Raw genomic sequence first — 12,561 nt, forward strand, 5'->3', positions numbered from 1 at the left:
TCCAGGCCTTTTCGGCGCGGTCCCAGTCAGGAACGCGCCCTGTCGCCTCCTACTCCGTCTTCCGGACCCTCCCGATCCTCTCTCGTCAGCGATCGGGCGTCGCTCCCCTGGACTAACCTCCCTTGCCCCATCTTCAGCTTTTCGCTGATCTGCATCTTCCTGCGCCTTAGTGCAAGGCAGAGACCTGGTTCTAAAGCGAACGGAACGGAACCGATTCTGTAAGTTGCAATGAGCGCGCTGAGGTCGGCGTGGAGGGGTCTCTGGGAAAGGTAGTTTCCGCGCCTAAAGCGCCGGGGGCGGGGCCCTGTTCCCGCAGGCGCAAGGCAGCACTGTCTCCGCCGATTGTCCCTCTGGGAAGTGGAGTCTGGCCGGCGGAACTGCAGCAGCCCTGAGACTTGTGGGAATTCGGCCCAAGGGTTCCCAGGGCAACGCGCAAGCGCAGTTCGGCTCCCGGCTGCAGACTCCAGCTCATTGTGTTCTGACTGCGATGTGGCGCTTGCGATCTCTCGCCGCCGGCAGAGGCTCCTCGAAGAGCGACACGGGGCTGACCAGGCACGGTGGTCAAAGCCGCAGAGGGAGAGCGGGAGCGGTCGTGAGGTCGTCTGGGGAGAAGGGCGGAGGCAAAGCCGAGGAGGTGCGGGTTGTGGTCCATTCTGGAGGACGCTGATCGAATGCCCCAAACTTCCCGGAATGTATGTCTGAGATTTGATCCCAAACAGAGAGGGAGGACGGCCAGGGGTGGTCATCCTGGGCTGAGGGTCGAGTCTGTGAGTGCCTGTGGAGGAGATGGAGCCAGGGCCTCTGGCATGTGTCTTGGAGCGGACTCCGAGAAGCCCAAGGTTTCCTCTCAGGTGATAGATACACGCCTGGCGTGGTTCCGAGTCCTGCGCCAGGAACTCGCCAAGGCCGGAGGCAGCCGCTGCGCAGCCCCTGCCACAGCCCCCGAGGGACCTGGCGAAGCGGCAGGGGCGGGACGGGGTTGTGTGTGATTAGGGTTCCTAACCCTTCCCTCTCCCCTCCCGCCCAACTCACACAAACGCCGCTTCTGCCCACCCGTGACTCCGGGCCACCCAAACTGGGCCCCAGAGAGTGAGAACACTGAGGCCAGAGAAGGGTTTGCCTGAGAGGCTTCGACAGTGAAGAGCCAGCCTTCTTAGCCTCCTTTCTGAGGAGGAAGAAGACCACCCTCCTTTTCCTCTTCTGTCACTGCCAGATAAGGCAGCTGTTCCAAAGCCGCAGAGGGAGAGCGGAGCGGTCTTCCAATCCAGTCGAACCCAGACACTGCCCTCAGTTGCCTCTCCCCAGTGCTCCCACCTTTTCGGGTGCATCCTGGTGGATTCTGGAGCTGAATAACTTGTTAAAGAGATAATTCTAGGCCGAGTGCGGCGGCTCACGCCTGTAATCCCAGTACTTTGGGAGGCCGAGGCGAGCCGATCACCTGAGGTCAGGAGTTCGAGACCAGTCTGGCCAACATGGTGAAATCCCGGTCTCTACTAAAAATATAAAAAATTAGCCGGGCATGGTGGCGGGTGCCTGTAATCCCAGCTACTCGGGAGACTGGGGCAGGAGAATCGCTTGAACCCGGAAGGCGGAGGTTGCAGTGAGCCAAGATCGTGCCACTGCACTACAGCCTAGGTGACAGAGCGAGACTCTGTCTCAAACAAAAAAAAAAAAAAAAAAAAAAAAAGCTCTTGAGATCGCTCAGTGAGTCTGAAGGGAAAGACCAGAGGGTGGGTGGAAGGCATGAGAACTGGACCTGGAGCAGGCTTTCTGCAAGGAAAAGTCAATGTATAGTACCCTCTGAAGGAGGAGAGAGAATGGGGAGCAAACAGGAACCAAAACACTCACTGCTTGGGGTACTGGAGGCCTCCCAGGATGTGAATGCTCGCTGCCTCGCTCTGGACTGCTGTATGAGAGCTTTTGACCCAGTCCTCTCCTAATAGCAGGTGTGTGGACCCTTCTAGCCTGAGGAGTCCTGCAGGTGTGAAGCTCCGCACCTGCCTCCATAGCACTTTGCCTGTCCCTAAGAGGGCTCATCGGAGAAGACAGAATGGCTGTCAGCCACCTGCCAACCATGGTCCAGGTGAGTGGGGGTTTCTTCCCCCTACATTGCTTTCTGGATTTGAAGAGTGTGGCATGTTTCCTTCCTCAGACTGGGAGCTTTTCTCCCAATCCAGTCCCACCCAGACACTGACCTCAGTTGCCTCTCCCCAACCAACACCCTCCAACCCCGCCCCATATCCGGCTCATCCTGGTGGGTGTTGGAGCTGTATAACTTGCTAAAGGTCACATAAATGTCACAGCTGGGACTGGAACCCAGGTCCCTGTGAAATCAAACCCTGTACCCTTTTCACTAGCAAGTAAGATTAGGGATCTGAAGTGGTAAAAGCATGTATTAGTCCCTTTTTGCATTGCTCTAAATAAATATCTGAGGCTGGGGAATTGATAAGAAGTTTAATTGGCCCACGGTTCTGTAGGCTGTACAGGAAGCATGGTGTCAGCATCCACTTCTGATGAGGCCTTTAAAAGCTTCCAATCATGGCAGAAGGTGAAGGGGGCGCAGGCGCATCACACGGTGAGAAAGGGAGCGAGAGAGAGAAGTGGGAGGTCCTAGACTCTTAAACAACTGGATCTCACATGAACCAACTGAGCGAGAATTCACTCATCACCAAGAGGACGGCACTAAGCCATTCACGAGGGATCTACCCCCATGATCCAACACCTCCCACCAGGCCCCCTCTCCAACATTGGAGGTCACATTTCAACAGGAGAGTTGGAAGGGACATACATCCAAACTATATCAGGGCAGTATCTCACACAGAGCTCAAAGAAGGGCATTGTGGGTACACTTTTTTGGGGAGGTGTGATTTACTAGACTCTTTTTCTTTTATGACATTTGGCTTTTTTACCAATGAAATTATTCAAAAGACTATTCTGCCAAAAAGTCCTATAAATTCCTAAAACGCTTTGAGCAGTCCTAGCATCTTTAGAATAAGAATATGGGCCAGACGCGGTGGCTCATGCCTGTAATCCCAGCACTTTGGGAGGCCAAGGCGGGCGGATCACGAGGTCAGGAGATCGAGACCATCCTGGCTAACACGGTGAAACCCGGTCTCTACTAAAAATACAAAAAAAAAATTAGCCGGGTGTGGTGGTGGGAGCCTGTAGTCCCAGCTACTCGGGAGGCTGAGGCAGGAGAATGGCGTGAACCCAGGAGGCGGAGCTTGCAGTGAGCCAAGATCGCGCCACTGCACTCCAGCCTGAGTGACAGAGCGAGACTCCGTCTCAAAAATAAAAAATAAAAAAGAATATGGACTGTGCTTTGAAGGAGACAGCATTCATTTGGGCATATACATTCTGATACATTTGGTTAAATTGTCCTAATTCCTTCACATTTAAACCTCCCCAAGGACTGGGATGTGTGGCAGGAATCACTGGAAAGGATGACCAGCTAGGTGGGAGCGCCATGTTCAACATAGCACAGCTCACCGGCTGTTCCCCTCCTCCTCTTGGCTTCTGACTTGTCACTTAGGACCCTTCTCATGCACCACTTTTTCTGCAAAACCTGTCTGCACCCACAGTGCCAGTCTACTGTGATATTTTCCTTCCCTAACCTTTTCCTCAAAGTCACTGTCGGTGTCATACAATTTATCTTGTGTTTGTAGGCTGCCTTGATTTGGTTGCCATTCAGCAGACATATGTTAGGGCTGTAAAATGTGCCAGGAATTATGATCTGGGCTACAAATACAAAGTGAACGATAAATGGTCCCTGACAAATTGGTTCATGGCTTCCATCCAAGTGTTTCTTGACTGCCTGTCATGGGCCAAGTCTCTGGGTGCAGGTAACGGAAACCTAATTCAGACTGCCTCAGGCAGAAGCAGGCACTGACTGGAAAGATACGGAGGTGTTCCCCCAAATGCAAAGGCAAAGACACAGCTAGATGTTGACTGTGGAAGTGGGATCTACAATAACCTGAGAGTCCTTTCTCTTGGACCTTTGGTGCCTTCTCTGGGCTTCTGCTTACCTCTTTTTCAACACCAGCTCCCTTAACTTCTCAGCCAACTGGGAAGACAAGAGCTGTAATAGCTACTGGATTTTACATGCTAGGTTAGGTTTCGGCTACACCTGTGTGTCAGGACAGAGAGACTTTCCTCTGTGACCCCCTCTCAGAGTTTCTAAGAAAGGGACTAGTTCTAATCAGAAGGAACAAGCTTCCTATTGTGCAGAATGACTGGTTCCTTGGGACCCATGTGTGTGTATGCACATGTGCACACGTGTGCATGCGTGCATGTGTGTTGAGGGTGTGTGTCACAGGGTGTGTGTGGGGGTATTTGTGTGTGGGGGGTGTGTGTGTTCGGGTGTGTGTCGTATATGTGTTGATGGTCTGTGGGGGGATGTGTAGGGCTGTGTCTTTGTATGTGAGTTTGTGCGTATGTGTCTGTGTGTTTGTGTGTGTGTCTCTGTGTGTGTATTTGTATGTGGGGGGTATGGGTATGGGTATGTATTGTGTGTGTGCATGCGCACTTGTGTGGTATGTGTCTGTGTATGTTTGTGTGTGTTTGTATGTGGGTGTATGGATATGGGTTGTGTGTGTGTGTCTGTGTGTTTGTGTGTGCTTCTGTGTGTGAGTTTATGTGTGTTTGTGAGGGGTACGGATATGGGTGTGTGTATGCGAATGTGGGGGGTGTGTGTTGTGTGTGTGTATGTGGAGGGATAGGGGTGTGTATGCTTGTGTGTGTGCATCTCCGTGTGGGGGGTGTGGGTATGGGTCTGTGTTTGTATATAGGTGTATGTGTGTGTCTGTGTGTGCTTGTGTATGTGTCTCTGTGTGTAGGGGGTGTGGATATGGGTGTGTGTTTTGTGTGTGTGTGTGTGTATGTGGAAGGGTATGGGTATGTATGCTTTTGTGTGTGTGTCTCCGTGTGTGGGGGGGTGTGGGTATGGAGGTGTGTGTGTGTTGAGGGTGGGGAGGTACACACTGAAGAAAAGCAGGAGTTGCTGAGCAGCCACAGATAGGTGTCGAGTACATGGGCCGTGTTCCTGATGCAGGGAAGGCCAAGAGATGTAGAGACAGACAGTCCACATCTTGGAGTTAACAGTCCAGTGGGGGAGACTGAAGGTAAACCAAACATCACAATAAAATGGGACAGTGTCTTGATGGGCCCTCATAGGCGACTGTAGGAGCCATCAGGGAAGGCTGCGCTGAGCGAGCGGTGTTGAGCGAGCCGTGTCTATGCTGAGACCGGCGTAGGATTTGGTCCCCTGGGGTGAGGGGAGAGGCAGGGCTGGGCGGTTTGAGGGAGATGGAGAAAATGTTCTGGGTAAATGAATGGCAAGTTGGAAATCCCAGTGCTGAGAAAGCCTATCTTCGCCACCATATATGTGTCTTCAGAGTGGAGAGCAATGTCTAGTCCAAGGCCAGGTCCCTAGGAGACCCTGAAGAGTGATGAACTTGTCACAGAACGCCAGCTCCCTGTGTGCCAGCAGTCCTGTAAATCTGCACAAGCTCCTAGGGGCTGCCAGTCTCTTTTCCAGAGAACCATGTGCAGGGGTAGCCCCTGGTCAAGGAGAATGAATTTGCTGTTGCAGGAATCGGTGACCTTCAAGGATGTGGCTATACTGTTCACCCAGGAGGAGTGGGGGCAGCTGAGCCCCGCCCAGAGGGCCCTGTACAGGGACGTGATGCTGGAGAACTACAGCAACCTGGTCTCACTGGGTAAGTGGGACCCCTGCAAGGTTTCTCTTCACTTTTGGGGATCGCTTTGGGACCCTTACATTGACACCATATAGAAGAGTCAGTTGGACCAACTGAGGACGCTGTCTTCAAGGGTGCCATTAATATTTACCCGTCCTTGGTGTCCTGGGCACAGGCCTCTTTTGGAGTCCACTGCGGATGCCTCAAAAGTGACTAGGGTCAAATGCTTTCTTTCTGGCAAGGAGGGGAACATGGGAAAAGATTGTGTCCGGCCTGAGTCATCTTTTCTTCCCGCTGGGAACACACCTGACCCTGGGCTTTCCTATCAAGTCCCATTTCCCAGCAAGCTCTGAGGACCAGGCTTTGTCTTTGCAGTGATTTTTATCTCTTGTATAAACAGATGTGGTTCATTTTTGTCTCCCCTTAAAAACAGGACTCTTAGGACCCAAACCAGATACGTTTTCCCAGCTAGAAAAAAGGGAAGTGTGGATGCCAGAGGACACCCCTGGAGGCTTCTGTCTTGGTAAGAATCATGTGTGTGGGAGACACCGGGAGGAGCCCTGCTGGGTAGGGAAGGCTCCGTAGGGAAGGCAGGGAGGCTCGCAAATGCACCAGCCTGAAGATTGAGAAAGAGCCTGTTTCACATTCGTGCACCTGAATACCTTGTTGCTACTTTTGTTCCAGCCTGCACTGCCAACATGTAGCAGGCCTGGACCCTCCCCACAATGATTTTTCTTCTCTCCCTGTTTGGCATAGATTAGTAGAGTCTCTGGTCTAGAAAAGACTCAACTTCATCTGGGCAGTTCTCCCCACACCCCCATTCCTGGGTGTCCTGTTCAGCATCTGACAGTGCAGTCTCTGCCTGCCCTTCTCTCATGAGGAGCCACAGCATGGCGGCTTCTGGTCTTAAGAGCCAGTTATCATGTGCCCACAAGGTATCTCCTCTAGCTACACATTGCACTTTTCTTCAGCTACCTCCATATGTGTTTGTCCACGTGGGTTATTTATCTTCTACGTTTTGCTGGCCATCGTCTTTGACTGCAAGTGCCATGGAGACCAGGTTTATTGTATATTTTGCTGTGTTGCTCACACCTAGCACAGTGCTTGGCACCTAGTAAGTGGCACAGACTTGTTGCCTGGGGATACAAAAGACATGACAGTTTGGTGATGGTTACTTGTCTTGAGAAGCTCATTGTGTCTGGTGGCTTAAGGGCAGTGGTGTGTTTTCTCCCTTAATCCCCAGTATTCGAGAGAGCTTAGTGCCTTATCCAAGCACTGTAGCGTTCCCTGTCAGCTAGCATTCTGCAGGCTGTGAAGGAATTTTATAAACCTTTTGTTACAGATTCTTCACAGTAACCCAGTGCAGTAGGCGGGAATTTATATCCTACAATAAATAACTGTGTACCTGGAATATCTAGAACCCAATTTGTTATGGAAATTAAATATCTCTTTATTTTTTTTTTATTTTTTATTTTTTGAGACGGAGCCTCGCTGTGTCGCCCAGGCTGGAGTGCAGTGGCGCAACCTCAGCTCACTGCAACCTCTGCCTCTTGGGTTCGAGCAATTCTCCTACCTCAGCTTCCCGAGTAGCTGGGACTACAGGCGTGTGTCACCACGCCTGGCTAATTTTTGTATTTCTAGTAGAGATGGGGTTTCACCATGTTGGCCAGCATGGTCTCGAATTCCTGATCTTAAGTGATCCGCCCCCCTCAGCCTCCCAGAGTGCTGGGATTACAGGCGTGAGCCACCTCACGTGGCTAGAAATTAAATATCTTAACTCTAAAACTCAGTTGTCAACAAAAAATTTTTAATATGCCCAATAATATTCTGAATAGTCTATGAATTTGTATATTCCATTACCAAACTAAGGCATTTTAAATATTTTATTCTGTATTATACAAATAGTCTTACAACAAAAATGGAGGCAACTAAAAGAAATTCATCCACAGTTCTACCACCTTGGCATCACTGTTTTTACCTAAATCATTCAATCATCCATTCATTCATGATTCATGGAGTCTAATTCTTCATTGTACCCTTGAGAGAGGAGTATGGAGGTGAAGAGGACTTTTGTGCCTACAGAGATTTCATAGTCAGGTGTGGGTGATGACATGAAGGTACAGCCAACCACAGTTCAGTGCATCTGGGCCCCTCCCCACACTCTGTTCCCGCAGGCATGATTTCTGAGTTTCGTGGAGATGCCGCACCGAGGCTGGTTTGGGAAGGGTGATTAGCAGTTAGCCAGTCAGACGTCAAAGAAGACTTAATTTATGTCTCAAGAAAGTTTTATAGCTTTCCCATTTCCTATTAAAATTTTATATGTAGATCTAATTTATGTAAATTTTAATATATATTTTATATAGATTATTCTATGAATTTATATAATTTATATTTAAAAATAAATAATAAATTTACATAATGTATAATTTATATAAATTATATGTACACAAATTTTTTTTTTTTGAAGACACAGTCTCCTTCTGTTACCCAGGCTGGAGTGCAGTGGTGTAATCATGGCTCACTGCAACCTCAGGCTCCTAAATAGCTGAGACTACAGCTGCTTGCCACTGCCTGGCTAATTTTTATTTATTTTTTATTTTTTATTTTATTTGAGTTGGAGTCTCACTCTGTCACCCAGGCTGGAGTGCAGTGGTGCAGTCTCGGCTAACTGCAACCTCCGTTCTCCCGAGTTCAAGCGATTCTCCTGCCTCTGCCTCCCAAGTAGCTGGGATTACAGGCGCCTGCCACCTCGTGCAGCTAATTTTTTGTATTTTTACTAGAGATGAGGTTTTGTCATGTTGGCCAGGCTGTTCTCAAACTCGTGACCTCTGGTGATCCGCCCCCCTCAGCCTCCCAAAGTGCTGGGATTACAGGCGTGAGCCACTGTGCCTGGTCTTTTTTTTTAGTAGTTTGCCCAGGCTGATCTCAAACTCTGGACTTCAATCCTCCTACCTCAGCCTCCTAATAAAGTTATATTTTAAAAAAATAGATCTCCTATTTTGTTTTTTGTCCACTGGGAATTTCTGCTATGATGAAGTGCTGGTCATTTTCAAATAGCTACTATTGTCACCTGTCAGTTCCTAATTCATATTCATTCTCAAAATATTTGTTGGATTCATTTTTAGTTTTTTTCTCTTATTTCTGTTTCATTTCTTTTTTTTGTTTTTTGTTGTTGTTGTTGTTTGAGACAGAGTCTCGTTCTGTCACCAGGCTGGAGTGCAGTGGCGCAATCTTGGTTCACTGCAATCTCCGCCTCCTGGGTTCAAGCGATTCTTCTGCCTCAGCCTCCCAAGTAGCTGAGATTACAGGTGTGCACCACCATGCCCAGCTAATTTTTGTATTTTTAGTAGAGATGGGGTTTTACCATGTTGGCCAGGATGGTCTTGATCTCTTGACCTCGTGATCCGCCCGCCTTAGCCTCCCAAAGTGCTGGGATTACAGGTGTGAGCCACCACGCCCAGCCTCTGTTTCATTTCTTAATGACTGGCTAAGACATCAAAGACCATAGAGAGCAATGATAATAGGTTTTCAAGGAATTGGATCTAGTAATTTTCCATTGTTGCACTAATTAGTCATGGTTTAGAATGCACACTTTTTGTGTGTGTGGAGACAAGGTCTCACTATGTTGCCCAGGCTGGTCTCGAACTCCTGGGCTCAAGTGATCCGCCAGCCTCAGCCTCCCAAAGTTCTGGGATTACAGGTGTGAGCCACCGTACCTGGCTGACACTTATTTTTAATCATAATACGAAAAAGTCCTTGGTAAATAGCTTTCCTTCTTAGTTTTTCTATTCTCTGTGCCATGAGCTAGGGGAAGGGGAGAAAGCTGACGTTTGAGCACCTGTGGATCAGCACCGTGCTGAGAGATTTGGGGGGATTTGTGTTAGCTGTGCCTTTTCATCCTTATAACCTGTGAGGCAAGGATGACTGACTCCACTTCGCAGAAAATGGAGCCTCAACTGCTGAATTAATTTGGACTGATGTAATGCTGCTTTTAAGAGGCAAGTCAGGGTTAGCATGAAGCCAGCAGGAGACTCGCCCGACCCTTCAAGTGTTGCACTTTCTTCCCTTCTCCAAAAGAGTTTTAATTACATATAAATTGTCCACTCACCAAACGTAAAGGAATGCTCAGCCAAAGGCTCACCAATGCTCGGTGATTCCTTAATTGAGGAGTTGCTAATACCTTTTATAATTTCTTCCTTATTTATTAATCTGTTGAGGTTTATTTTTGCTACATCGATTGTACATTTTATCCTTTAGCTTTATCTTTTTTCAGTTATAAAATGTATTAGATTACAACTATGTATTATCTATTATTTTAATATTGTATAATATGTCCTCTTATTTCCAATTTTATCTGAACTTTTTTCTCTTAAATTTGCTTGGAATTTTCTTTTAAAGAACCATTTCTTTCTTTCTCTTTTTGAGACAAGAGTTTCGCTCTTGTCGCCCAGGCTGGAGTGCAGTGGCGTGATCTCGGCTCACTACAACCTCTGCCTACCGGGTTCAAGCGATTCTCCTGCCTCAGCCTCCAGAAGAGCTGGGACTACCGGCGCCTGCCACCACGCCCGGCTAATTTTTGTATTTTTAGTAGAGATGGGGTTTCACCATGTTGGCCAAGATGCTCTGGATCTCCTGACCTTGTGATCCGCCCACCTCGGCCTCCAAAAGTGCTAGGATTACAGGCATGAGCCACTGCACCCGGCCTTAAAGAACTGTTTATTATTTATTGCTCTTACATGTAATTTCTACACACACCATTATCATTTCTTTGTTTCACTATAAAATAAATTTATTTTGAATATCGTACATCATGTATACACAAAATAATATGTAGTATTTTTGAACAGTTTAAAGAATGATAAGGAAGAAAGGCCCGTGCCTCACCATCCAGCTTGGGTACTGGAGCGCTGCAGCACTTTTGAAGTCCACTGTGCCTCTCTTTGTGTTTTCTTCCTCTTATAACAAAGAGAGCTACTAGCTTGAATTTTACACCAGCATCTCCTGTGCTTCTCTTTGTGGGTTTGCCACATACGTCTATAGATCTAAGCAATATTTGCTTTGCCGTTGCGTGCTTTAAAACTTAACATATATGTACTTTACTGTAGAAACCTTTCTACAACTGGCTTTTTTCAGATCCATGTTGAGGCACGTAGCTCTAGGTCATTTCTGAAATTGCACTTTTCCTTCAGTGATATACCTTACTTTATCCAGTCTCCTGCTGCTGGCTGTGTAAGTTATTTCCAGACTTTTTACTATTACGGATAATGCTGACCTGAATATTCTTGTATATGTTTCCTTATATACATGGACCTTGTTTGGGAGTTTCTTTGCGTGTATTCATAGATGTAGAGGTACTGGATTTAAGGTTATATGCTCCTTCAACTTCACTAGATATTCTCAGATTGATCATCAAATTAGTTGTTCCAAATTATACTAACAGTTGATGCAAGTTCCTGTTACTTAAATCCCTGCCCAAATTTGAAACTATCAGAGTTTCTAAAAATTCTGTTAGTCTTATTCCTGAGAAATGGTATCTTGTGGTTTTCATTTATGTTTCCTCCATTACTAGTGAGGTTGAACATCTTTTCATATATTTATTGATTATTTACTTTCTATGACTTACACATTCCTATTCTTTGCCCGTTTTTCTATGACAGTTTCTTTTTGTATTCATTTATAGGAGCTCTGTCTGTATTTAGGAATCTCTACTTTATCAGTTTGTATGAATGTCCGTTATCTTCTCCAGTCTATAGCCTACCGTGTCTCTTTCTTTATGAACAGAAGTTCTTACCTGAGGAAGTAAAATCTATCAGTCTTTGTCTTTATGATCTGTATTCTTAGTGCTTTCGGTATCCTGTTTAAATCATCTTTCCTACCTTTTGATCCATGAGGGAAGGACTTTGTCTTGTTTGCTCTTGTTATCTTGGGCAATACTAGGTCTCAGTATGTATTTGTTGAATAAGTTGATTTCTAATAATATTTACCTTTTTCTTTTTTTTCTGTGTAAATGTTGTCAAAAGTTTGTCTTTTATTAGACTTTTAAATGAATAAAGATGTGACTTTGCTGATCCTTTCTATTTTTGTTTATTTTATTAATTTTTGTTCTTCATTGTTTCCTTCAACTTTTTTGGAGTTTATTCTGTTTTTTCCCCCTTTTCTTTATTTTAAGCATTTATTTTTAATTGAAGTAATACAAGCATTTAATGAAACTGAGGTTTGTGGTGAACAATGGTGGCTCTTTCCCCCCACTTCCCCATTTTCCCCTCTCTAGAAGTAGCCACTCCCTCTTCTTTTAGCTGATTATTTGATATATTTGCTTCCATTTCTCCAAGTGACATGTTTGTGTTGCTACCTCTTGACTTTTCAGTTTTAGACATTATGTATTGAATTCTTTCTATACGAAGTGAGGCTTAAACTCAGCCCCTGCCCCTTCAATGACTTAAACTCAGCCCCTGCCCCTTCAATGACTCCTGCTTGTTGGATTTCCATTCGCTGTCCTCTCGGTTGTAGTGTAGCTTTGACTTGGTCAGTAGTCAGTGTTTACATTCTTAAACACTAGTCATAACTGAGCTGTGTCGGAAATTATGACCACTTTTGCTTTCCTAAGCAATGTATTCCTAGAATTCATTGGTTCTTAGTTTAGTTTATATTGATCATTAATTTGATCTCGTTACTTCTCTCATTGTCTTCATCTTTTCTGGAGCCTTCTGACCTCCATTCCAGAAGGCTTGGCCTTCTGCATCTGGTGCCCAGCTGGCATCCTGAGAATCCCCTTCTATCCTTGGCCGTTTACTACACTGTTCACTGTGTCTCGTGTCTTCTTTTGTGGTTTGCTCTCTCCTTTTGGTGGCATACATCTCCTTGT

At 46.6% G+C, this 12,561-nt stretch overlaps 1 protein-coding gene across 7 annotated transcripts in view; it reads left to right on the forward strand.

Annotated features, from left to right (window-relative positions):
* Positions 1-409: 409 nt before the first annotated feature.
* LOC109027078 (zinc finger protein 454) overlaps positions 410-12,561 on the forward strand; it is a 48,715-nt gene continuing 36,563 nt past the window's right edge. For 4 of the 7 annotated variants that reach the window (XR_008679656.2, XR_008679655.2, XR_008679657.2 and 1 more), the window contains exons 1-4: positions 410-692; positions 1,944-2,083; positions 5,591-5,717; positions 6,130-6,219. Coding sequence is in view for 4 of the 7 variants with exons in the window: in XM_019028560.4 (XP_018884105.2) it covers positions 2,051-2,083; positions 5,591-5,717; positions 6,130-6,219 (250 nt within the window). In the remaining 3 variants the exon portion in view is untranslated. The remainder of the gene's footprint in view (positions 693-1,943; positions 2,084-5,590; positions 5,718-6,129; positions 6,220-12,561) is intronic. The other 3 variants (XM_055386481.2, XM_019028561.4, XM_019028562.4) reach the window with 3 other exon arrangements.

Source organism: Gorilla gorilla, chromosome 4 (genome assembly GCF_029281585.2).
Source record: "Gorilla gorilla gorilla isolate KB3781 chromosome 4, NHGRI_mGorGor1-v2.1_pri, whole genome shotgun sequence".
Classification (NCBI taxonomy): domain Eukaryota; kingdom Metazoa; phylum Chordata; class Mammalia; order Primates; family Hominidae; genus Gorilla; species Gorilla gorilla.